The sequence below is a fragment of the Podarcis raffonei genome, chromosome 8 (assembly GCF_027172205.1).
Source record: "Podarcis raffonei isolate rPodRaf1 chromosome 8, rPodRaf1.pri, whole genome shotgun sequence".
Lineage (NCBI taxonomy): Eukaryota > Metazoa > Chordata > Lepidosauria > Squamata > Lacertidae > Podarcis > Podarcis raffonei.
In genome coordinates, this window is record NC_070609.1 from 75048179 (window position 1) to 75073330 (window position 25152).

The 25152-nt window shown below is 41.6% G+C and overlaps 1 protein-coding gene across 5 annotated transcripts in view; it reads right to left on the reverse strand.

Annotated features, from left to right (window-relative positions):
• Positions 1 to 589: 589 nt before the first annotated feature.
• The window catches only part of LZIC (leucine zipper and CTNNBIP1 domain containing), a 34428-nt gene continuing 9865 nt past the window's right edge, over positions 590 to 25152 (reverse strand). For 4 of the 5 annotated variants that reach the window (XM_053400888.1, XM_053400890.1, XM_053400891.1 and 1 more), the window contains exons 7-8: positions 3347 to 3432; positions 590 to 696 (exon numbers count right to left, since the gene is read on the reverse strand). In XM_053400888.1, the coding sequence (XP_053256863.1) occupies positions 3356 to 3432 (77 nt within the window). In that variant the 3' untranslated portion in view covers positions 590 to 696; positions 3347 to 3355. Of the gene's footprint in view, positions 697 to 3346; positions 3433 to 23494; positions 24886 to 25152 lie in introns of those variants that run through there. The other variant, XM_053400893.1, reaches the window with a different exon arrangement.

Genomic DNA, 25152 nt, shown 5'->3' on the forward strand with positions numbered 1-25152 from the left:
CTGTGCAAACTTTTAAACACCTGCTGAAAACTTTTGCAGGCCTATGCGGGCAATTAAGAGTACATCCCCCACAATGGTTCACTGAGGTTTGTTTTTTATTTCTTTTTTGCTTTTAACTTATTTTTAACTTTTTATTACAGTGGACCCTCTGGATACAAACTTTATTTGTCTTGGGGGTCCATACTTACCCCAAAAAGTCCGTATCTGAAGGTGTTGCTTCTGCGGTGCGGCGAAACCCAGAAGTATACATTTCCGGGTTTGCCGGGTTCGTAACTCGAAATTACGTTACCGGAGGTACCATTGTATTTGGTTTTATGTTTTTATATTGTTGCAAGCTGCTGGGATATATCTTTATGAGACAGCAGCATATAAATATATTCACAAATAAACTTTTACAATGAATTAGCAGCAACATTCAGCCTGATTGCTAGCTTAATCACCAATATGAATGTCTCTTAGCTATATTAAGATACCACACACAGATGATAGTTTATCCATGCAGCCTTTCAATTCCTCCAAACTGCACAGAATGGATCGTAGTTTATAAGAAGAAAAAGAAGTTAAGAATAGACCAAGAGCTAACATTACCTGCTTGCCTAGTAATCTCAGGCTATGAGAACGTTTAATCAAAAACAGCCAAGGAAGGAGAAATCAAAGATGCAATCTGCGCTTAGGGAAAAGCATGCAGGGCTCCACCTACAAGAAAGCATACAAGGAGAATGAAATGTAGTATCCATATTTGATTGGGTGCATTGTAATTTCTATATCATTTGTTTAAACAAAATAAAAAAGTGATACTATGTTCTGGCAATCTGCGCACAGTTTAACCAAAAGCTCACTAGTTTCCTGTTTGGCAACTGCAGTGTATGTTGCTGCTCTTAGGCAATTCATTTTTATCTGAAATAAGTCATAATCTTTCAAGAGGACCCAGCTGTCCTTTCAAAGGGCAATAAATGCCCATTAAAAGCAAGATCAGGATATTAGGGAGCAGGCTCTAACAAATTCATCTACTGTGACTCTAGACCTATCAACAGATAAGCATGGGAAGTTCTCCAAAGGCTTCAAAATTAGCCAGATCTTGAAGGAAGCATTCCTCCTCAGAGATGGAGCAAGTTATAGCAAGATGGCACATGTCACTGCACCTTCCTGGCACCATCACGTATTATAATCTTAACTCCTTTGAGGCCAACACACAGTTTCTCATGTGACCTCAGGAACCAGTCTGTTGACTATACGACAGAAGATCTCACTTTGCCCAACAATGGCCCATGAATTTGGGTGGTTGCTCCACAAATGTGGAACTCTAAATCGGAGACCTGCCAAAGCCCAAGAACTTTTTAAGGGTCCTGCAATGTCTCTTAATTTAGCTTGTCGGGAAACCTATGGTGGGAAGGGCCAGGTGAAGGAATGTTGGTATAATGTGTTCTAAAGCCACGATATATCCCAACAGACTATAGGCGGAGTTATGGAACAGGTCAGACACTCTGGAAATTAAAAGGAAGGCGTTTCTTTCCACCAACAGGTGAAACACATAAATAGCTTTTTAAAAGGGAAAAAATGAGCATTTTGTGATTCATTTTCCAGCAGGTGGCACCACTTACCAGGATCAAGAAACACCAGCCCCATCCCTCAGACAAATTTTGCACAATTCAGCAGGTAACCTTAAGCCAGGGGTGAAGTATCTGTGGCCCTCTGGGAGTTGCTGGACTACAACCCACGTAATCCTTGACCTTTGGCTATGCTACTTAGAGATGCATACAGTAACATCTGGAGGCTGCAGTTTCCCACCCCTGCATTAAGGTGAACAGTACCCTTCCTTTCACTTCATTCCTAAGGTGGAAGGAATTAAAATAAGAGTAGACTAGAAGTGGGAAAAGGGAAAGGAAACAGAAAAAAATATATACAGTTATGATTATTCAGTTCAGGCTGTGGCTGAATGGCATTTATCTCTGAACTGCCAACACGGCAATCCAATAAGGATGATAGTATAAACCTTGTGCCTCAAAATATACTAGAAAAATGAATGAATGAATCAGACGAAAACTTGACAACATAATTACAAGTCCCTGAATGTTAAAGTCACTGTGGTTTAGATCAGGGGTAGTCAACCTTTTTATACCTACCGCCCACTAATGCATCTTTCTTGATGGTAAAATTTCCTTACCGCCCACCAATGCTCAATGTAAGGAGGATTCAGCTTGGGACGTAGAACCCCCTACAACCCACCCAGAATCCTGAAACACCCACTAGTGGGCGGTAGGGACCAGGCTGACAACCCCTGGTTTAGATAAAAGACAAACCTTTACTGCTATAGGGGCATTGAAGCAAGACATGATTGCTACCATCCAGCAAAACAGCCAAAGATAGGCAAAAAGATCACGTGCAGGGAAGCTAATCATGCTAATCCTCCTCCTCTGGACTTGGCAGCTAAATAGTCAGGTTCCAGTTGAAAACATAAGCCAAACCATGGCTTAGCTCAGTATACAACAGGAGCAAAACAATTGGGGAAGAGCTAAGTGGCCACAGTCTCCTCTCTGGGAGCCTGCATGGTTTGGCTTAGTGTGATGTGAGAACCAGGCCACTATCCCCAGGCCACTATCAAGAGATGGTGTTCTGTTCTGCTCACAGTATACATTTTACCTCACTTTCTGATGATGCTCTAGAAGACTCTCTTTGCCGAGTCCTCAGAGGGAAGAAATTCAGCAATCAAAGGGTAGTCACTCTTCTATAGGCTCCTACAGTCCTAACTGATGCATGAACTTAAAAAGGTGGTACTCATCTATTTTACACACCAACGTGGGATACAGGGGTGATTATGGTTATTTGGGATATGTAAAGCTAAGTGGTTTTAAGTAGCCCACTGAAATTGTTCACAAAGACAACATGAAACCTGTACAAATGCTACCATGTTGGCTTTAAGACATATCCAAGCTACATGGGTGAAGGCAGGCTGCCCATGGCATCTTCCAATATACAATAAATTGTAATCAAGTTATGCTTGCTGTATAATTTGAAGGCTCAAGGCCAGCCCCTGGCTGTTTCCCCTGCAAGGTTTACTGCCTAAACTCTTTCCTCAGTCCTCCCCCCACCCCCAGCATGAAATAATAATACCATGAACTAATGAATGGAACCACCACATATATTGATCATTTCAGGACTTAAGAGCCCCATTTCTATGAACAAAATATTCTCAGCCTAAGTATCTCAAGAATCTTGGTAGCAGGCCTTGAGGGTACGGACAGGTGCGACATTTCACAAGAGGCTGTCACATAGATTCTACACTACTTTCATCATGCATACTGGAGCTCAAAACAAAATATTGGGTTCAGACTGCTTGTTCAGTTACCTGGCTCTGTTAAGATGGAGAAAAGCTCCCTGGACTATTCGCCTCGCCTTGGTTATCACAACTTGGAAACACTGCAAAGTGCCACCCTGTGGAAACAAAACAGTGATTTTAATATACAACTTAACACAGATTAAGGTATGCTAAATATTTTGGACTCAATCAAGTGTTGTCTAACAAAAAGCATAAGTTGTCTTCCTTGTAATTTATTTGTACCCCATTTCAATAAGCTTTGTTGTTCAGAAGCAAAATCAAACTTCTCAGCTGCTGAAAAAGAAGCTTCTGTAACTAGAAATCAAGAGTTTAATCAAAAGAAGGTAAATTAATTTCTGTGCCACAAGACAGACATGCAGGTGGAATGATCTCCCTCCTCTGCCTTTTCCACTCCCTCCTCTTCCCTTGTGTTTCTTCTTTTTTTTTTAGCTTGTAAGCCTTATAGAAGGGCCTGTTACTGACTGTTGATAGGAGCTGCTTTGGGAAACAATTGTCTGAAAAGCACCAAAAATACTAATATAGCAAGACCATAACCATGCAGATGACCAGGGATTGTGGGGACAGTTGATGTGATTGATTTAAAACATAGTAGTAAGAACAGTAGAGGAGGTGGTAAACTTGTGTCTGGATTGCTCAATTTCATACTGCTTGGGTTGGGGTTGGGGTGCTCACATGATGGAATGTTACAAACAAACATCCCCACAGAGAAAAGTGATATATCAGACAGAATCCTAAGACAGAACTGCTTATTCCAAGCAAACTTGCTTTGTAGGTGTAGGGATTCAGTTTCTTTTTCTTTTTTGTAGGAATGACTATTCTATCAAATGAGCTGTCATCTGTAGCGTGAAGCAGTATAACTCAGATACAAGTTTAGCAAGTCACCTAACATGGGTGCGAAGTACAATAAATTTAATTCAGTCATCGACTATAGAACTACATGGTACAATTTGATTTCAAAATCCATGGCTGGGGTTGATGTCAGTTGGTTTCAAACTTTTTCCTCAATGACTTGCCTGCCTAGAAACCCGTGTCCTGCCACAGAACCGTTGTGTATTCTATAGCAGCCTAGGGCACCCTTGTATTTAAGAACTAGCCTCATAACCATAGACGACGACCAGGAACTGCACACAGGCAAGTGCATTAAATTCTATGCAGACAGGTGAACAGGATGGCAGAGGAACCAGCACAGAAACCAAACAGGCTGCTGGAGGAAAGTCCCCTCTTCCACACCCAGTACAGAAATGCAGCTCATAGTCCCTCCTCTGCCAGCCCCCAATAGACTAGTGATTCTTTTTCTTTTCTTCTCTTTTTTGCATGCTATTAACTCGTGGGGGCTTATTTACAAGACTATTACAAGGGGGCAGTTCACATAAGTCTCTGCCCAAGCCTATTAGTTCACGCAGGGCAACAATGAGACCAAAGTGTACACTGTAAACCACACCCAACCCTTCCCTATAGCTGTGCATTTCAGAAAATATCAGTAGCAGGAGGGCAAGCTGTCATTCAGGGAAGCTTGTCTGCAATTAGTGATTACAGAGGAACCTAATAAATGTCTGAGGACCCTCAAGGTTCCTTGAACACCAGTTGAAAAAATTGTTGATTTAAGGAACACACACACACACACGTTTCAATCAGAGGTCAGAGTCTGGTAATCCCAAGTGTCAGCTTATTTCTACTATCCCACAAAGCATCTGGAAGAGATGCCAAACTAATCCCCAGAATGTCACCATCAGGAGGGGACACTACAGCTGAGATTCCTGCAAACCCTCCTCTGCACTGCAACACACTAGGAAGGGCTAGAAGCACATTAAAAAGAAAAGTTAGAAGTATCATCTTGTCTCTGAAAAAGAAAATTCCCTGAGGAGAGAAAGAGCTATTTTAAAATCTTTTAACAATTTTTTTCACTAATTACTTCCTGCTATCTTTGCTTTCTAAATCTGTAACAGAGCCCTAGGACATCTCTGACAAAAGGGTCATTTACAGGAACCAAGTGATCTTTTGATGTCTACAAAAATGAAACACCCGCTTCAAACCCTCAGCAAACGAGCTTCAGAATTATTGAGAAAAGATCCATTCCAGCTGTATCCATTTTATTAACAGACAATACTTTGTTATTATTTCTCACTACTGCAGCAGGATGTTCTCAAAGCATTGCTGTGAACACAAGTATAGATACACCAAAGCACCCTTCTCTAAATTAAAGCCCTCCAGATGTTTTGGACTACAACTCTCATCAGCTCCCAAAAGCACAACTGTCCTAGCTGGGGCTGATAGGAGTTGTAGTCCAAAACAATCCACAGACTCTATGAAAAAAGTAAATATCTCCTTGATACCAGGAGGTATCAGGAAAGGATCTCAGATATAAATTGCAAGCTGAGATCTAACCTAAATGTATCACAACAACAACCCACCAATTAAAGCAACTCATACATACACATTAAAAGGCAGATTCCAACACTTCTGACTAAGGACACCTATGAAAACAGTAAAATATGAGCAACCTCCCCTCTTCACTTTACACAAGTTAACCCAGAGATTGTAATAATGCTGGACACAGTTTCCTGTTTCTTCATATACAGTGGGTTGGATCTGGGCTACATTAATCACACTTAAGTTTCATTGTTTTAAATGTGACTAAAGGGTGATCCACTTAAGTCTGGATCTAACTCACTGCCTACATGTTCTTGCACCCAACATAAATATATACAGGTGGCAACCACTTTGCACATGTTCAATTGACGCACGACCGCTGACACGTGGGTAATTTTGTACCCGGAAGGGGGCATAACGGGGCAGGCTTATGTGCGCTCTGCCAACACGTGCGAATGCCTGGAACGCAGCCCCCACGCAACCAGGCAGTTGCCTGTATTACAAGTGAGCAACGTGAAGCCCAGAGTTCCAATGAATGCATTCAAAGCCACAAAGAAAGTCAGTGACAGAGCTAAGTGCAGTATCTGATGACCTTGAATCCAAGGACTACACGGCCATGTATAAGGATTTTCATTTCAACTAAAAATCTGAAATGTTCAGCTACACATGGACTTTCAAGAAATAGGATCCCCAAATACTCTGTAACAGGATATTTTGGGGGAGACGTGGGGCGTGTATGTGTGGAGATGACTAAGGTCCCAAAAGCAAGCAATGCTTAGCAAGACAGCTGTACAACAGCTGACCCATCACCACCAAGGCCTGCATAGTATTGCTCATTATGCAGTTTATGGAGAGCCACAGTGGTTTCAGGGGGCACGGCCAAATTCCACAGGTATCTCAGCCATGGATTAAATGCCAGCCCGTTACCCTTTTGTGGAACCTGCCATTACTTGCAGTCATGTATACAATCAAAAGTATGCTAGGGGACTATCATATCTACCATTATTATCATGAAGGAAGCCACAGTAATCTTCTTCCAAATCATCATTTTCAGCAGAGGAGCACCATATACACACAACCAATTCTCACAGCTTCTACACAAGGGCTGCTGAGCTGACACTCATGGGAGCAAGTAAAGTGATTTAGACTCTTGACACAAGCCCTGGTCAAAGTAAACCTGACTAAGAGTGCATAACTTCACCAAGTCAGAGACCATAGCCTGTTCTACCTCTGGTATTTTAAAGTGACCAATGCATAATTAACTGTCAAGTAATAAACTGACTATACAGAAAAAGAAGCACATTAAATGCTTAACATAAAACTTAAACAGTGTTCTGCATCTAAAAGTCGATCCTCACATTCTATCCAGCTCTCTCACTAGCAAGGAGACAAAGAACTTGAGATGGATAACATCCAATGGAACTGGATGTTTTATGGAATAAACAAATGTTATTCTAGAGTAGAGGATTTCCAACCTTTCTACCTTCAGAGAACCCTTTCTACTCCACAAAAGCCTGAGTTTAAAAACTGGCACTAAGCTGTTCCCTTAAATGGACACTGCTATTCTCCAGTTTAATCTCTGCAGCTATGCAGGACACTTTTAATGGTTACAATATGATCCCAACAGGCAAAAGGATGTGGCATCTTCAAGACTTGTTTATTTACAATGAGATCTTCCAACAAACACCAAATAACTGAAATCCAAAAACCCATTCCACACTTCTGATTATTTTGTACTCACTCAATGTGATTCATGGCCTTCAACCGCAGGCAGCTGGAGACTGCATTAATTCACTTCTCCAAAGGGATGTCAGCAACATAGAATTCATAACACTTATCCATTTATAATTGAACAGCAAGATCGAGAATACTTGATGTCTTGTATTTTTTAGGTTTTTTGGAACACACCAAGCTTCTAAGGGACGCTCAGGCCCCTTGGTATACAATTTCAGCTACATTTGACTTCAAACTGAATTCTCCAATGGTAGTTTCCATCCAAGTGGCTAATACTGTACAACTTTAAGACAAAGCTTTTACAGTCCTTCCCATGAAAATAATAATAATAAAAATAATAAAAAATAAAAAATAAAAAATAAGCTGCAGTCACCTATATATTAATTTCTAAACCCAAATTGGGGGAAAATGTTCCTCCCCTGGTCATGATCTTTGAATTTCTATAGCTTCTTTCATGAACAGATTTCAAAACACATTGAGACCATTAATGAAGTCAAATTCAAGAACTCCCCTAGGTAATGTTGCCTGACCACATGGAGTCAAGTTAACTGTGAATTATTGTTGAACTTGTTACTCTCTTCTGTCCTTAAGGCATAAGCAACCTATTGCATTTTTTGCAAATATCACCTTGTCAGCAGAGAAAGACAGCTTCTGTTGTACTTCAAGCCAGCCAGCCAGCCAACATATCTAGCCTTATTAAAGTCAGTGTTCGTTCTAGAGAAAAGCTACAACTTCATTTTGCCTTCAGGCAACTGCAGTATTTGGATACATAAAGCAGAAGTGTGTTTTAATCAACCTCATCAACCTGATGCTCTCACAGATGTTTTTGGACTACAACTCCCACTGGGTGCAGCTGATGGGAGTTGTAATCCAAAACATCTGGAGGGCAACAGGTCAGGAAAAGCTGGCCTAGGCCTTGTTGCACCATACCCTAGAATGGCATGTCAAACAGTTGTGTAATATTTAGGTCTCTCCATGGCTGGATGACAGCCAAACATTTTTGGTAATGCGGGAGGGGGTATCTTGTTACAAATTATGGACAACTACACCTCCTTAAAGAGAAGCCTATTCCATCTTTCAGAAAAACAACAAAAATGGGACAGAATACAATACTGTATTTGTAAACCAAGTTATCCTTAGCCATGAGGCCCATCTTTATATAGTTAACACATTGCTATGCCTGCTATTTGAAGACCTGCAATCTTTCCAGAAGCCTCATATAATTGGTAACAAAAAACAAAACAAGAAATTGTTATCAGTTTTGTGGATAGTCAACTGTTCCTTTATTTTAAACCCCACTTCATTTTCAAAAGCAGCTTGCCATGTAGCATGGAGGGTTGATATTAAAGATTCATAAACCCAAAATTCTGTTGGTTATACAGAAAACTAGGGCTGAAAAGCTTGCTTGTGTTGATCCATCCCCAAGGAATGTAAATCTATGGGGAGAGTCAGACTAAATAAGTGAATCAATAAAAAATTTCAAAAATGTATAGAGCTATTTAGTCAGTCTTATAAACAAAAACTAGCATTTACTAACCCATAAAAGCTTACTCACATTTATCTCTGTCTCTCTATGCAGTTTGAGTAATGTCTGAAAGGAGCTGGATCCTTGGATATGAAGCAGAGTGCAATAATACTTTACAGATAAATAGGCCAATTTTAGCAGAACTCAAAAAGGGCATACTATAAGCTTTGTGGCATGTCATAATAGGGTTTCCACAGTGCTTTTTTCCTGGGGGTACACATACCCCTAAACATTTTGTGAATTTTTGTACTTAAAGCACTGAGTTGCCATATTTCAAAAAGTAACAACCAGGACCCCCTAAATGTTTTTCAGCTTTTTTAAGGAAACCCCCAAAATTGTTGAGTTTTTTAAGACAAACCCCATTGTTGAGCTTCTTTTTACAAAAATGTCAAGAAAGACCATAAAACATATGGCAGCCCTATGTTATAAACACCCAGAGAAGTTGTGTAACTCATTTTGATTTTGTTTATAATACTGTATAGGTAAAGGCAATAAAGCATTTTCTAATGTAACACTTAATTTGTAATTATTTATCTTCATCATGTCTCACATGACATTTCATGCATTAATCATTATTTCTGGGCATGTCAAAGGTTTTCTCAAACACTATTTCATTATGACAGCTTGGAAAACATATGCCACAAATATGTCAACAGTTTCTGTGTTGTCAGCAAGAAAATGAAACAACTGGGAAATGCTTTGGTTGCTTACAACATATGGCAAATTATTAATCAGTGCAAAGCCACTAAAAAAATAAATCAGTAGATAGCTCTTGAAATTGTGTTTCTGGTTACTAAGAAAGGCATAAAACCTGTGGCAGATTATCATTTGGTGTAAATAAAACATGGCAACAGTGTATCTGCTCATTTTTGTGAGTGATTTTGTATTTCCCTAATTATCAAGATAAGTTGATAATTTTAATGTTTGTCAACTTATTCCTCTGTCTTTCTTAAAACTCTTGTTCAGACCACAGGTAGAAAATATATTTCTATTTTGTAGGCACCAAAGTTTTACGTACTTGGTAGCCTTCCAAACTAACCACTCTGTACCCCACAAAAATCATTGACTGCAGTATCGTGATACTATGGGGGGGGGGATCAACAGGAAGCACAAGACACTTTTAATTTCACACTGGAGGGTCATTGAACTAATTAGCCAAGCTACACATTGTTGTTTCAGGGGTGGTCAGGAAGTCGATGTCACCTCAATCTCCTTTGCTCTCCACAAACTCAGAAGCTTCCACCTTAACTGCAGACTAATATATCAAAATATTTCCCACCTGCAGTTGTCTGTGTTTAAGTTTTATGGCACTAGGTCATTACACTAACAGTTAAAAGGAAAAAAAGCAGAGAAGGAAATGTCCTCAGCAGGGTGAAGTTTCCTTCCTTTCTAGACAAAGTTAAATATATAAATATGCTATGCAGCAGAACCAATATACCAAAGGTAACAGATAACTTGTTAGCATGGACATTAAACATATACTTCTTACATTTTCCAAGAGAAAGACTTGATCAGTGTTAATCTACTGTATTAGTATTTTGCAAAAAGAGAAAGTGAAATTGATATAAGGCTGAAGAGTCATATGAGTTACTACTAAGCTCTATGGAGTAGCCTGCAATTAATCATTGTACAAACTTGAATTATGCAGGATTAACATTAATTATGTTAAATACTTATCATACTAGACTTATTCAGAAGTGTCTGTTCTAGAGAACATTTATCTTGCACACTAACTGAACAGAGATTATACAATGTACCCCACGATTAACCCACATGAACAGCTTAGTTACCAAAACTTCATTGTTCATTGGTAATTATAGTTTGAGGATTTCTGGAGACTTATTGCATACAATTAAGACAGGACCTTTTTCAGTGTTCAACCAGAATTTTATACTTTAGCTGCTCTTTAAGAATTTTACTGACAAAAAGAATATGGTTTAAGCATCTTATGCACTGAAGGAAAATGTCCTCTGTGAAATGAAAGAGGTTTGTGTTTTAACTGTTGATCTCTCTACCATATGTTACAGCTAATGGCACAAGACAAGTTAAGACTGTACTCTGCTGAACAATGCCTTCTCTATATAAACTCACTTATAAGTCTTCCATTGTTGACAGCACCAGTTATGCTTGAAAGTGCAACAATCATGCTGTTCTGGACAAGGATGTCAGCCACAAGCTACCATGTACAATGTTTCTAACAGCACAACTGTTTATAAATTCATGTTATTCTACAACATGAGGTAGCTGAAATCTCAATGCACATGTCAGTGGGCTTTTAATGTCCAGGCCTCCTGAGCCACAATTCCCAAACCCAGAAACTGCATTTTTGCCTTGCAGCTCCACCTGTCAGTTCCAAATTCTGAAGTCTCTTCTCCCAACCCAAATCATGTGTATACTCTTCTTTTTACCTTGCCCCAAAATGCAGGCAGCATTGCAAACAAGTTTTCTGCAATCAATGGCTTAGTATTAGCCAACCATTTGAGAATAAATGATCTAATAAATTTGCATGTTAATTAAACTTAAGTTCTTGAGTGAAAGAAACATCCTTTTACAAAGTGAATAAAAACTACAGAAAAAAGAAATAGTACTATAATACCTGATGCACACATAACTGCAGGGAAATTCTGACTGTGCAAGTAGATCACGTTAGCTCATGCATTCCAATTCTTATTTTAAGGTTGAAATTCTCAAGCTTGAGTTTACCTTCTTGTATTTAAAAAGCAGACAAAAGATAGAATAATCTTAGACCCAAAATAGAGATGATACACAGTGCATTTGTTTTAGACCACTGTTCAATAACCTAATTCAGAACATAAACACATTCTGAAACGCCAAAGGTATATATCCAGTTTAGGGTGTATCCAGTGTGTGCCAATCCTACTCAGAGTAGACTCCATTAAGTTAATGATTGTTACTAACTTAGGTTCATTAAGTTAAGTCTACTCTGAGTGGGAGTTAGTTGGATACAACCCTGTGTATGCAGACAGATTCAATATTTCTCTCAGCTCTTGACATTAATGAAAGGGTACGTTTAAAAATAATCCTGGGGAAAAATATCATTGATACAGAAATACAAATTCTTGCTTACTTTTATGAAGTACGTTTGTGCAGAAAATGTCACTGTGAATGTAGCAAGGGCAGGGACGGCATGAGGAGAAGGGGCTTCGCATATTCACATTATATGCAGAACACTCCCTGAAGAACTTATCAGTTCAATACTCAAGTTAACTAGGATTAGAACTCCTACTTTGCCCATAGACTTCAGCCCCATTCAGGCATGCTGCTCACATGCAAATGCTACATGTGAGCAGGCTGAACATGCTAAGCTCTAGCCTCCCCCGCTCCCACACCACGTCTCTGTGCCCATTGCTGCCTTATGCCAAGTCACAGCATTGGTCCACCTAGCTCAGAAGGTTTTGCTAACTGGCTGTGGCTCTCTGGGGTTTGAGGCAGGGAACATCCCCCACTTCAAACTTCAAACTTTTGGAGGGTGATGGGCATAGCAACATGAGAGGAGAGTAGCTTCGTACATTTGTCCCCTGCCCGTGCACAGCATATGCATGTGAGGAGCCAGCCAAATTAGAGCATAGATATATGAAAAAACCCCATAGATTACCTATGTTGTTTTTTAAAATAATATTGATTAAAATTACAAAGGAAGGCTTAAGGGCACTGAGTTTAAGTGACATTGAGAATGTATCCTAAAGCGAGTTAAGAGATAGGGTTGTGCAATCTCAGACATAACAAAATGGTTCTGAAGTGGGGCAGGGAGAGAAATCTTGAAAGAAGATGTAGACAATATGAAGAGAGGTGTGGTCAGCAATTAAAGCAGGTATGGATAATATGTGTGCCTGCAGCTGTTGTTGGATTAAAACATCCCTGGCCTTTGGCCTTGCTAATTGTGGCTGGTGGGAAATGGAGACAATGACATATGGAGAGCCACAGTCTCCCCATCTCTGAATTAAAAGCTGCTTCAGACAGTACAAAAGGGGAAGAAGTAGGACCTCATGCATAAATGCCAACATATTAGACATCTGAAACATTAAACACAAGACAGTAACATTCACAAGTAAAAAAAAAAAAGGAAAAGGAAAAGGTGGGTAACTTTGCACATTAGGCAAAGGACTGTCTGGATTTAACATAAAGTGAACATACAGCAAATATCTGCTGCTTGTCACACCCGGCTGTGAAGCAATGGTGTTAACTTCTTTGCCAAGTTCTCACTTTAAGTGTTTCACCTGTTTTAAATGTACATCTGAAAATGCAACATACAAAGCGGCAACTGGTAGTCTAGAGCCAACTGCCAGAGGAAAGACTAGAAATGGGTGTGGCAGGAGGCTGCCAGATAGAGGAATCTGCCTTAAATCAGGTCAGACTGTGTCTATCTGTCCACCTAGCCTGATGGGCAGTGTCTCAGGCATGGAAATTTATTTTATGCTCCCAGCTATTTTATTCTTTTAACTGGAGATGCAGGGGACTGAACCATAGACCTTTCCAAAACAGGTACTCTACCTGTGGGTCCTCCCCAAAAGGATTCTTCCACTGGGATGCAAGCTATTTCCTTGCCCAGACTTGAACCCTCGAATTAGTGAGACCTGCGCTTTGGCTGGTCTCCTGTGGCTTGTGCCATAGGGTTTAGTTGTGAGAATCAGGGGTTCCAAATGAGCCAAGATACCATTTTTTCATTCTGGTGCACAAATATACAATAATTTCATATTGGTCTGGACACTCTTCGACGCCAACTATTTATCAGAAGAGAACCCTAGCCTCTTTTGGAATTGGACATTGTTACTCAATCCATGCACAAATACACTTATTATACATAGTTATTTGTCTTGTTTTTCTGTTTGCTGTGTCTAGTACAGTGGTACCTCGGGTTAAGAACTTAATTTGTTCTGGAGGTTCGTTCTTAACCTGAAACTGTTCTTAACCTGAGGTACCACTTTAGTTAATAGGGCCTCCCGCTGCTGCCGCACGATTTCTGTTCTCATCCTGAAGCAAAGTTCTTAACCCAAGGTACTATTTCTGGGTTAGCGGAGTCTGTAACCTGAAGCATCTGTAACCCGAGATACCACTGTATTTGGTTACTGTTATTTTTCTTTTCTTTTTTATACATTTCAAAATGAAATAAAAAACTTTATGAAAAAGAGAAGGAAGAAGGGCCTAGTAGTGCTGCCAGCAAGTTCAAGCAGGTGTGGGACTGGAGCAATCTGCAAGGGATTAGGAAATACTACTATTCTGGCTCTAAACAGGGGTCATTTAGTTTACCAGTTATGAAGAATATGTGACAGCTTTGCAGAAACAAAAAAAAATTGTTTACAAACCACCAGCTCCTTGAAATCTCTGACCACAGAAAGTCATGTAGAAATGTGGCAGCCATATCCGTCCAAATGACTTTTAGGTGAAGCTGCTTATGATACTGCTGTAAGAGCAAGAAGAGGAGTAAAGAGAGAACTGCAGCTGGGTTTCTCCCCCTGCATGCTTAAAAGAATGCAGCACAAAAAAATGGACAGGATTCTGAAAGCATGGGATAATTTTCTGCATGTGTGTAAGACAAAGGTTTAGGAGATGGAGAGGAAACATTAGGTGTGACAGTCCTGAAGGAATCCCTACAGGAAGCATACAAGAAGAAATCACCCAAAGAGAAGGAAATAAAAAGAAGATTTTGAACAAATGATTTTTGGGTGGGTGAATTAAGATTATTACTTTTTTGCTTTAGCTTTTTTAAGAATTAAACTAGTTGATTTGGAGTAACTAGTGGCAGAGCTCACTGGAAACAACAGGTTGAACCAGTTGAGTAAGGTTCCCACACACACCCATTTCATCATCATCAACCCCCCTCCAAAATAATATTTAATTTTAAAAAACATCTAAACCACTCTTTCTCCTGATGTATTCCAGGATGGTTTACAATAATACAGTTGCCCCATCTGCACATAATGCCAAGTCAAACCATGGGTAAACATGAAAAAGCAAGTGTGCAGGTACAATGAGCAAAAACTGGGGCTGCTTCACTCCTATCCAGGTTCTGCCGCCGCCGCTGCCAACTACCTAAGGCTAAACTATCGTTCACCTTAGCATTAAGCACAAACCAGGTCAGTATAATACAATATAAATATAACTACATTCAGTAATAAAACTAAGAGGCAGCAAATTATAAAACTATAAAGCAGATATAACCATTGAAAACTGCTTCAGCAAATAAAGAGTTTATTGACCTGCCGCTGAAAAGACTGCAGTGTTATCAAGCTGAACCACCTCAGGGAGGACATTCAAAGTAAGGGGTGCCACCACAGAAAAGCCCCTTTCCTTTAACATCAGAACATAAGAAGAGCCCTGCTGGATGAGACCAGTGGCCCATCTAGTCCAGCATTATGTTTTTACAGTGGCCAACCAGATGCTTCTAGGAAGCCCACAAGCAGCACATGAGAACAATAGCTTTCTCTGGCTCATGTTCCCCAGCAGCAGGTTTTTCAAGGCATGCTGCCTCTTATATACCAGGGTAGATAGTCATCACAGGGAGTAATCACTGATGGCCTTATCCTCCATGAATTTGTCTAATCCCCTTTTCAAAGCTGTCCAAGTTGGTAGTTATCACTACACCCTTTCAAGCTAATTCCTTAATTTAACTATGTGCTATGTGAAGAAGCACTTATTTTTGTCTTAATTTTATTTTTGAAATGTACAAACTGTCCTTCACCCCAAAAAATGGATTTTAGGATGGTACACAAAGAAACATAAAAGTTACTGACACACTACTACACAAACCAACAACACTAAGTCAAATAAAACCGTTCAATTGCCACAGAGAAGAACCCCCTCCTTTGCACATGTACCTGAAGTACTTCTCCTGTAGATGGAACAGGTAACATTCGTTTATCACCAACCCACTCTTCAGAAATTTTGGAGAACACAATTTAGGAAGAGAAGAGAAGCAGGCTGTGAAGGTGTAAGATTGGTGCATTCTGTGTTGACCAGAGTCATTGTTAACAGGTGGCCCAGGGAGCCCAAACTCCCAGATCACTTACCCTTCCCCTCCACCCCAGTATTAAACTTAACATTTTAAAATTTTCTTTGCTTACAAAGTTGTTGAGCACGCTTCAATGCTCACTCACGACAAGGCTGCAGTTATCCTTCATTGCTTTCTATTTGTGGCAAACATTGTGTTGATCTGTGGTCACTGGACTGGGTATAGATGGCATTGACTGGTGGCAGGGACTTATAAGTACGTATATGAAAAAAGTAGATGAAGATGGGAAGGAGAAGTGGTGTTAGAGATGAATGTGCTCATGTGTGAAAGTCACGTTGTTGTAAAAGGTTTGTTTTAATTTGAATGTGTAGAGCAGCCCCTAAAACCCTGCTGGCATCCTATAGGAATGGAAAAGAAATTGATCCACATTTTGAAATCAACCAACCAAATTTGCTGGTCCCAGTGTTATATGTGGATCAGCCAGTGTATGAATTTGGCAAATGCAGTTTATACCTTTTTTTATTAAGAAAAGGCGTAAGTACATTTCACAGAAAAGGCATACTTAGGGGAAATGAAAGCATGCAAAAACGTCTCTTAGGGGATGAATGTATACAATCTAAATGTGAATTTTTCATGTTTTGTTTTAATCGACAAAAAAAAAATATGATATGGGATGGATTTACAGAGGCTGAGCCATCAATCCTTACCATTCCAGAGCTCAGAGTAAGCACTGGCAGCAAGAGCCGTAAAACCTCAAGGGCAGATCCACAGTATACATTTAAGGCATGTTCAGTGCACATTTAAAGCATATTACTTTACTCTCCCACCCCCAAATCCTGGGAACTGTGGTTTGTTATGGATGCTGAAAATGGTATCTGAGGGGCAGAAATCACAGTTAACAGGATTCTATGGAGGAAGTGTGTGCTGAATATGCTCTCAATGTATACCATGGATTTGACCTGAGAAGAGGCTTGCTGCTGGATCAGACCCACCTAGCTCAGCATCCTGTCCACGCAACAGTCAACCAGATGCCCAGAAGCAGGACCCCACCGCCTCTGAAACTAACCCCTAAATTTATACGTTGCACACAAATTACCATACGATTATTTCGTTTCACGGGCCTGTGTGAACCCCACCTTTTAAAAGTACTTAGCGATGCTTCTAGCGCTGTGTGTATGTATATATGTGAGGGAAGAGAGAGCAAGCGAGCAAGAGTGACTCCATGACGGTGGGTGGTGCTGCTTAGAGGAAATGAGGGGGTTTTTTTGGGGGGGAAGGATGGTTGGATAAATGAGGGTGGGTGGGAGAGATGAGGCGGAGGGCGCGCGAGCAAGCAGTGGGGGAGGGGGGAGATGGAACGCTGAAGGGGAGTGACGTTTACGAGAGTCGGGGGAGAGGCGCGGGCGCGCGAGCAACGGCCGGCTGGACGGACATTCGAACGAGCAACCAGGCGCGCGCAAACAGGCTGACGGACGAGCGCGCGTGCGCGAGCAGCCAAGCGGACTGAGGGGGAGAGAGAGAACAAGCAAGCAAGCAAGCAAGCAAGCAGTCGCCTACTCACCGCGCGGCGCCTTTTGTTGCCAGGCGAGGCGTAAAGCGCTTACCTGAAGTGGCGGCGGCGGCAGTTATTAGCAGCACCAGTAATAATAATGATGTTGTTGTTGTTACTGGGTCTGGGAGGAGCCCTCGAGTGGCCCTCCCGCGTAGACAAGGAGGGAAGCAGAGGCAGGATCGTGCCCTCGTCCTCTCAGCACTTGGAGCGACTGAGCCTCCTTCTGCGCCTGAGGGGAGAGAAGCGCCGAACGGTGTGTGTGTGTGTGTATAAGCGGCGGCCGCTGCTTCTGCTCTTCTTCTTCCTCCTCCTCCTCCCTCCGTCGTCGTGACTCACAGCGGCGGCGACCGAGGGAGGGAGCGGAGGAGGCGCCTGGGCGACTCCGGGTGGGAGGGACCCGCCGCCGCCGTCGCCGCTGCTTGCCGCGTCCCAGCGCCCGAGGCCGCTGAGAGGCGGCAAGCCGCGTCGCCTCAGGCAGCCGCCTCCAACGGCAACCTGAGGTAAAAGGGGGCGTGGCCAACGCGGAGCTTGCGGCTGGGGAAGGAGAAGGCGGCTATTGTTTCGGGGAGGGGCGTGGCCCGGAGGACGGGGCGTGTCCGAAGGGGAAGGGGGTCGGGGAAGGGAGGAGCTACAAGGAGAGGGGGGGCGTGAAAGTAGCCTGGGGCGGGGTCGTCGTCGGGAGGCGGGGCTTAGAACGTCTCGGGGTGGGAATAGGAGCAGTAAAGCACTGAATGGAGTGCTGTTGTGCTCTGGTCCTGTTCATCGCCTTCTGGCAGGCACCTGGTTGGCTACAGTGAGAACAGGATGTTAGACTGGCTGGGCAAGGGCCACTGGCCTGATGCAGCAGCAAGGCTCCTTTTATGTTTTATTCTGGTGCCCTCCAGATATTTTGGATTATAGTGCACATCTGCCTCAAGTGCAGGGGGCTGCAGCTCAGCGCTGGAACACATGCTCTGCATGCAGCTTTAATCCCTGCAGCTTCGGCTAGGAATGGAAAATATTCCCATTCTGAAATCCTGGAGAGCCACTGCCAGTCAGTGTTGACAGTACTGACTCTGTATGAGGCGGCTATTGCATCATTCTACCCAGACACTGAGGTCCAGCGCCGAGGGCCTTCTGGTGGTTCCCTCTCTGTGAGAAGCCACGTTACAGGGAACCAGGCAGAGGGCCTTCTTGGTAGTGGCACCCGTCCTGTGGAACGCCTTCCCACCAGATGTCAAAGAGAACAACAACTACCAGACTTTCAGAAGACATCTGAAGGCAGCCCTGTTTAGGAAAGCTTTTAATGTTTGATGGATTTCTGTATTTTAATATTTTGTTGGAAGCCGCCCAGAGTGGTAAATTATTATTAATATTATTATTATTATGGGAGAAGAGTGCCACACTTTGAGGTCACAGAGAGGAAATCAACAAGTAGGTCATAGCTGTATAATGAGAGGAGCTAGGAACTGGATTTCTCACTTAAGGAATATCAGTAGTGGGGCAGTGGTTACCTAGCTGGACAGTAGAAAATCCTCCTCCTCCAGATTCTTTATGCAAGGCCAACCCCAGAGGATCTGGCTGCCCAGGTGTTGTTACTGTTTCCTTTACTTCTCCTTATATTGTATCTCTATCCAATAAGGTGCAGCAACAAACAGGCCTGTGCTTTCCAATCTGTGCTTCAGTACTTAAAGGACATCAAAGCACGATGGCACAGAAATCTACAACCTGTCAGTTAATGAAGACCTTAACATGAAAGCCTGTGAAAAGAGCAAAAGCAAGCTGCAGACAGGAACTGGGCGGGTGTAAATATGCTGGGATCTGAGATGATCACTAACACGTACCCAGCAAGCAGCAGGCAGTAATGATGATTAATTATTTAAGAAAAACTGAGTGCGTCAGCTCAGGCTGAAGCGGGGGAGGGGGGAGACGGAAACATCACTCTGGGATCCTTCCGTTAGAGTTACATTAATTAGCATGGTGTGTGAAGCGCAGAGAAATATCCAAAGACATTCTATCCTCATGTGAGGTGGGAGACCTGCAATTAAGGCATCTGTTTACCCTTTGTATCTGACCGAGATGGCTTTTGAAGGAATTACAGGCTTAATGCAATTTTAAAAACACACCATATGTTCTGCTTTGTCCTCATTTGGCTGCTTGATTGTATAAACGTCTCAGGGCAGGGGTGGGGATAATCTGTGGCCCTCAGATGTTATTGGATGCTAACTCCCATCAGTCCCAGCCAGTATGGCTGATGGTCAGGGATGATGGGAGTTGTAAATCCAACTAAAGCTGGAGGGCCACAGATTCCCCACCCCTGCTTTAGGACAGGACAAAATCTACTTCCCTGCAATTTCTAGTTCTTCCCTCTGTAGCAAGAGGGGGGAAAAGTTCCACCTCAGTATACTTGAGGACCACTATTATCTATGTGCCCCATGAAATATTTTATTTGCTATTTATTGATTGCCTTTCTGCAAAGTCTGGTGGTACCCAGCTAATGCAAAGCAGGGACTTGCAGTTGATAGGTGATTGGGAGGGGCAAGTCAATTATCTTTGCTGCAGAACTTGCATTGCCTTGTTCCAAGTGCCAGAATTTTAGGAGAGGATAAGGTGATGGATAGTAAGAAAAAATGCAGGTACATTAAGGGTGAATCAAATGGGAAAGCATTTCAGTAGGAAAGGCAGGGGATGGGGGAGATTGAGCACAGGACAAAAAGCTATTTGCAGGCTGCTGTTGCTCCTGACCCAGTTCTTAGTCTGATATGGTCTGATCCCCTAGAGATGTACAGAAGGAAGGCATGCATATTTGTGGTACGACAAGGTAAAGTCTCATAAGTTGTTTAAAAACCATATTGTAAGGAAATCTCTGTTTTCTGTCTGGACTAAATACAAGGACTTATTTGAAAACAAGACTCCGAGGTGGCTATCACCGATGGAGGCTAAAGCCACAAAAATACTTAATATGGGGGGTGGCTGGGCAAAATACTGTGAAATAATAGAAAGAGTGGGTGACACTTGGAGGTTGCAGAGCTTTGAAAAATTGAAAGGGAAGGTGCGAGACTGGTTTCACTATGCCCAAATTTTAGAGATCTTTAAAAAAGATAAAAAAATTGGTTTCCAGGTGGAAAAATCAAAATTAGAACTAGAATTACTTGAACCTAAGACGAAAGTGCTTTCAAGAATGTACAACTTGCTGCTTAAATGGAATACTCAAGATGAGACAGTCAAATCAGCCATGATAAAATGGGCACAAGATATTGGATACAACATTATGTTTGAGGACTGGGAAAGGTTATGGACCACCGGTATGAAATTTACGGCATGTAGTGCCTTAAAGGAAAATATTATGAAAATGATGTACAGGTGGTACATGACCCCAGTCAAACTTGCAAAGATATACCATTTGTCTGATAATAAATGTTGGAAATGTAAGGAGGCTGAAGGAACTTTTTACCACCTCTGGTGGACATGCCCGAGGGTGAAGGCCTTCTGGGAAATGATTTATAACGAGTTGAAAAAGGTATTTAAGTATACCTTTCAGAAGAAACCAGAGGCCTTCCTCTTGGACATTGTGGGCCAGAGGATACCTAAGAAAGACAGAACCTTCTTTCTATATGCAACGACTGCAGCAAGAATTCTCATAGCTAAATACTGGAAGGCACAGGAGCTACCCACACTGGAAGAATGGCACACACAACTGATGGACTATATGCAACTAGCCGAAATGACTGGCAGAATCCGAGACCTGGGAGAAGAGGCTGCGGAAGAGGATTGGAAAAAATTTAAGGACTATTTACAAAAACATTATAAGATATATGAATGTTAAAAATTTGCTAAGGTTTGAGGTAAATATGCTTCAGTATTGAAATTCGGAGTTGATAGAAACAAAGTTAATGATTGAGAAAAGTTTTAATTTCAGAGTGAATAATTAGATGAAAATACAAAAACACAGGAAACAAGGTATTAATTTGCTGTTTATATTTATTATAAAGAATGCAGGGATGGAGGAGATGGGGAAGTCCAGTGGATGATGAAAAAAAAAAAAAAAAAGACTTCGAAAAATGAATTTTTTCTTGTTTAATTTCTTTTTCTTTCTGTAAAACCGCTTTTGTTGTGTTATTGATGATGGATTTAGATTCTGGAAAAAAGCAATAAAAAAATTTATAAAAAAAAAAAAAAAAAAAAAGAGATGTACAGAAGGAACGGCAAGTGACATCTTCTTTGTTTAAATGGCTGCCGTACAGAGTTCTCAAACCTGCTTGCTTTCCCATATACATCTTTTAAAAATGATAATTTAATCTTAACCCATAACTCAAATTATATTAGGAAGCTTAACGACTTTTATTTGTAAATGATGTACTATTGGGTGACCAGTGTGTGTGTTTTATCATACAATGTAAGACCCTTTGGGATAAGACCCCCCCCTAAAAAAACCCCCACTTTTTAAAAGCATTAAATGGTGTTATACATTTCCATAGTTTCCTGCTGATAGTTTGGAGCTTTGCATGACACCTCCAGTTCCCTTTGCTTTATGCATCTTTTTTCCTAGGCGTAGCTGAAAATCAGGTATCATAAGCCCTAGCTCCTCCATTTGCTGCTTTGCACAGCCAGCCTTAACACTGGACAAAGATGCTCTGCTTCAATCTCTTGCCGTTAGCCATCCATGATAATCTGCTTTGAAATTCATTTAGGATTCTTTCATAATCCAGCTGCCACCACACACCAAGACTTTCCATATGACCACAGGGGTAGATTAGTTCTGATGTTAAGATGGTGCTCCTGGTCAAATTGAAATCTTTGCCATGGCATCATTACTAGGATTTTTCACACCCTTAGGAGAGCGCCCATTCTAACTTTTTGCCAGAAACAATTTTTTGGGCAATCAATATCATAAACTACATCCTGCATTTTTGGACTCCAAAATGACCATTCTTTTTATGAGGACTACCCATATTATGAGCTATTGTTTTTACTTTTAATGAAGTATTCTTGCAGTTGGGAAATTTTGTTCCCACTCCAGAAGAGAAGAGATTAAGAGGCAAAAAGAGTCTATTTTGTATTTCATAATGTTGCATAACTTAGAAAAAGAGCATTGAGTGCAGAAAATCAAAGAAAAAGTGACCTACCTCACAGGACTACTGTGAAAGCAAAGCAAGGCTACAGCACAGAGGTGGCGAACCCTTGGGCCAATTTTCGCCTGCCATGGGGTCCAAGTGAGCCTATGCATCCATTTCCCTCAAACCATGCCTTCTAGCTCATCAGCTGATGTCTCTCACAACATCATCATGTGACTGCAGGCAGGACAGGGTTAAATCCTGCATTGGAGGGAACAGATCAGAATTTAATCTCCCACTTGTCTGCTGATGAGCAGGGGCAGGATACCATGCAAACCCCTTCCTGAATCAGAAAGAGGTATGCATCATAATTCTCTGCTAGAACAGTTTCCTTCCCTTCATTTTAGTAGGGCTTTCAATGCAAACCATCAAAAGTCCTGTATAAAACAAAGAGGGCCAGCATCATTTTTAGCAGCACTTTGCACCTGATGTCCTTGTGCTGTCAGGTGATTGACAGGTGGGTAGGGCCACCCACCTGATACATTTGTTCAACATGGCCAATCCTGATGATTTGGTCTGTGGAGCCAAAAAGGCTAACCACCCCTGCTATGGAGAATGTTGCTCACTAGAAAAGATGTATATGTTCTCACGCCAAGTAACTTTCCTTCTGCTTTCCACACCTGAAGAGGAACTTTCAGAGTTACCAATTTGCAGGCAAGTTTTTGAAAAGAGATTAGAATTTTACGCCAGCAGCACTAAGGCACCTTGAGCTTTATAATTGCTTCAAGCAACAGTAGCTCAAGTACTGGATGCCTAACAAGAAAATCCAACCCTCTCAAAGAATGTATTCCAAATTAAATGCCATATTTGAAACCATTGGCATTTTAAGGGGAAAGTTGTTGTTATAAGGCACTGGTTGTGCCCTTTAAAAGAAGATGGGTGGGGGAATATAAAATTGACAATAAAGATAAAATGCATTTCTCAGTGATGGTTTATTAAAGTGAAATGAACAATATGCAAAGAGAGACAAGTAAATGCAAATCTCTAAGCTGAGTGAGGGAGAGAGATCAGAAGAAGAAGCCTGTTTAAAGCCGGTGTGACTGCTGGGTTTGGCTCAAGGCACGGATTTGCAATGGCACAGCAGCAAAGCTTCCCTTCTGCAGGCAAGGAACTAACCCTCTAATCATCGCTAATGAGACAGCTACAGCATTTCAGGGAAAGAAGGTCTGTAACCACTGTGACTTCACACAAGCTGTTATTTAGCCATCAGTTTTAAAAGGGAAGAAACATTTAAAAGGATGCTATTCCCAACTGCCAAGGCCTAATCACAAGCCACAGAGGGCAGTGAAGACCACAAACAGGGCAGTCAAAAGCAGCCTAACTCTAGGAAATGCTGCACGGAGGCTTTCAGAGTCACAAAGCTCAAACGCATACACACTTCCCGGTAGACCTGCTCTCTCCTCTAACCAGGGTTTTCCCATATTTCTGTGGGACATAAGCCACCACACTTAGGAACAGGATGCTAGGTATGGTGCTCCCCAAGTTTCCCATGGGGCTCTTGCTCCTTGAACAGACTACATGACAGGCAGAAATTCAGCTGATTGAGCTTTCCATTGTATTCCATTGTATCTTTACTGCTTACCTGTTGGGCAGCTTTTAAAGGCAAAAGAGCCCTGCCAGGGTGAAAAGGGAATCCTAACATGTTCTCCACTGTAAAACTTCATATGTGACTTGTTTTTTATCTGTCAAATCTATGACTAAAGGAAGTTTTCCAACAGCTCCAATTAGGGCTGCCATACGCCTGGATTTTCCAGAACATTACTGGGATTTCAAAGGCAGAATTGACATCTGGGGGGGAATTTATGAATGGCAGCGCTTTGTCCTGGATGTTAGGCAAGTCAATCGAAAAATCATGGGTTTTTTGGGTGCTTTTGTAAAGAAAAACTCAATAATTTCAGTGGTTTCCTGGAAAAAAAAGTCAACAATTTTGGGGTGTCCTGGTTTTTACTTTTTGAAATATGGCAACCCTAGCTCCAATGAACTAGAGCTTTCAGTCCCAGATCCAAAAGTAAACCTGACCTCAAACTTCTGTGTGTCTAACATTGGAGGAGGCTTGGACAGTATGGTCTTGAGTTGAGGACAGTGAAAATTGAGGAACACCAACCTACAGGGAGATTCACAACCTAATTTTGCTCATTGCAGATCAAGCTTTTTCTAGACTGAACCCACTTTAGGCTACAGGTGGAAATTGGATGTTTGACTTCACAACCCCAAATCCCTGCACACAGAAAACAGTCATTTCCTAGGGTGGGAGGTGGGGAGTTTATAGCCTAGCCTTCTCTCTGACATACAATTCCTCTGCAGCTGAAAGAGAAAGAAAGGGAAGAGTGTGCATTGGGAACAGGTATAAGAGGGACATTCAAACACTCACATCCCACTAGCTCCTGCAGTGTGAATCAGTGGAGTTCAGCAAAAGATTTACCTCTTAAATCTGGTGGTTTAACAGCCTTGGTATTGTAGAAGCACTGTTGTGGATGGTGGGAGAGACTACAGAGGGACATTTTCTACTTGCCCAGTTTCAGAATTCATAATCCTATTTGGAAAAGTGCCATCACAACTGATCTATAAAAC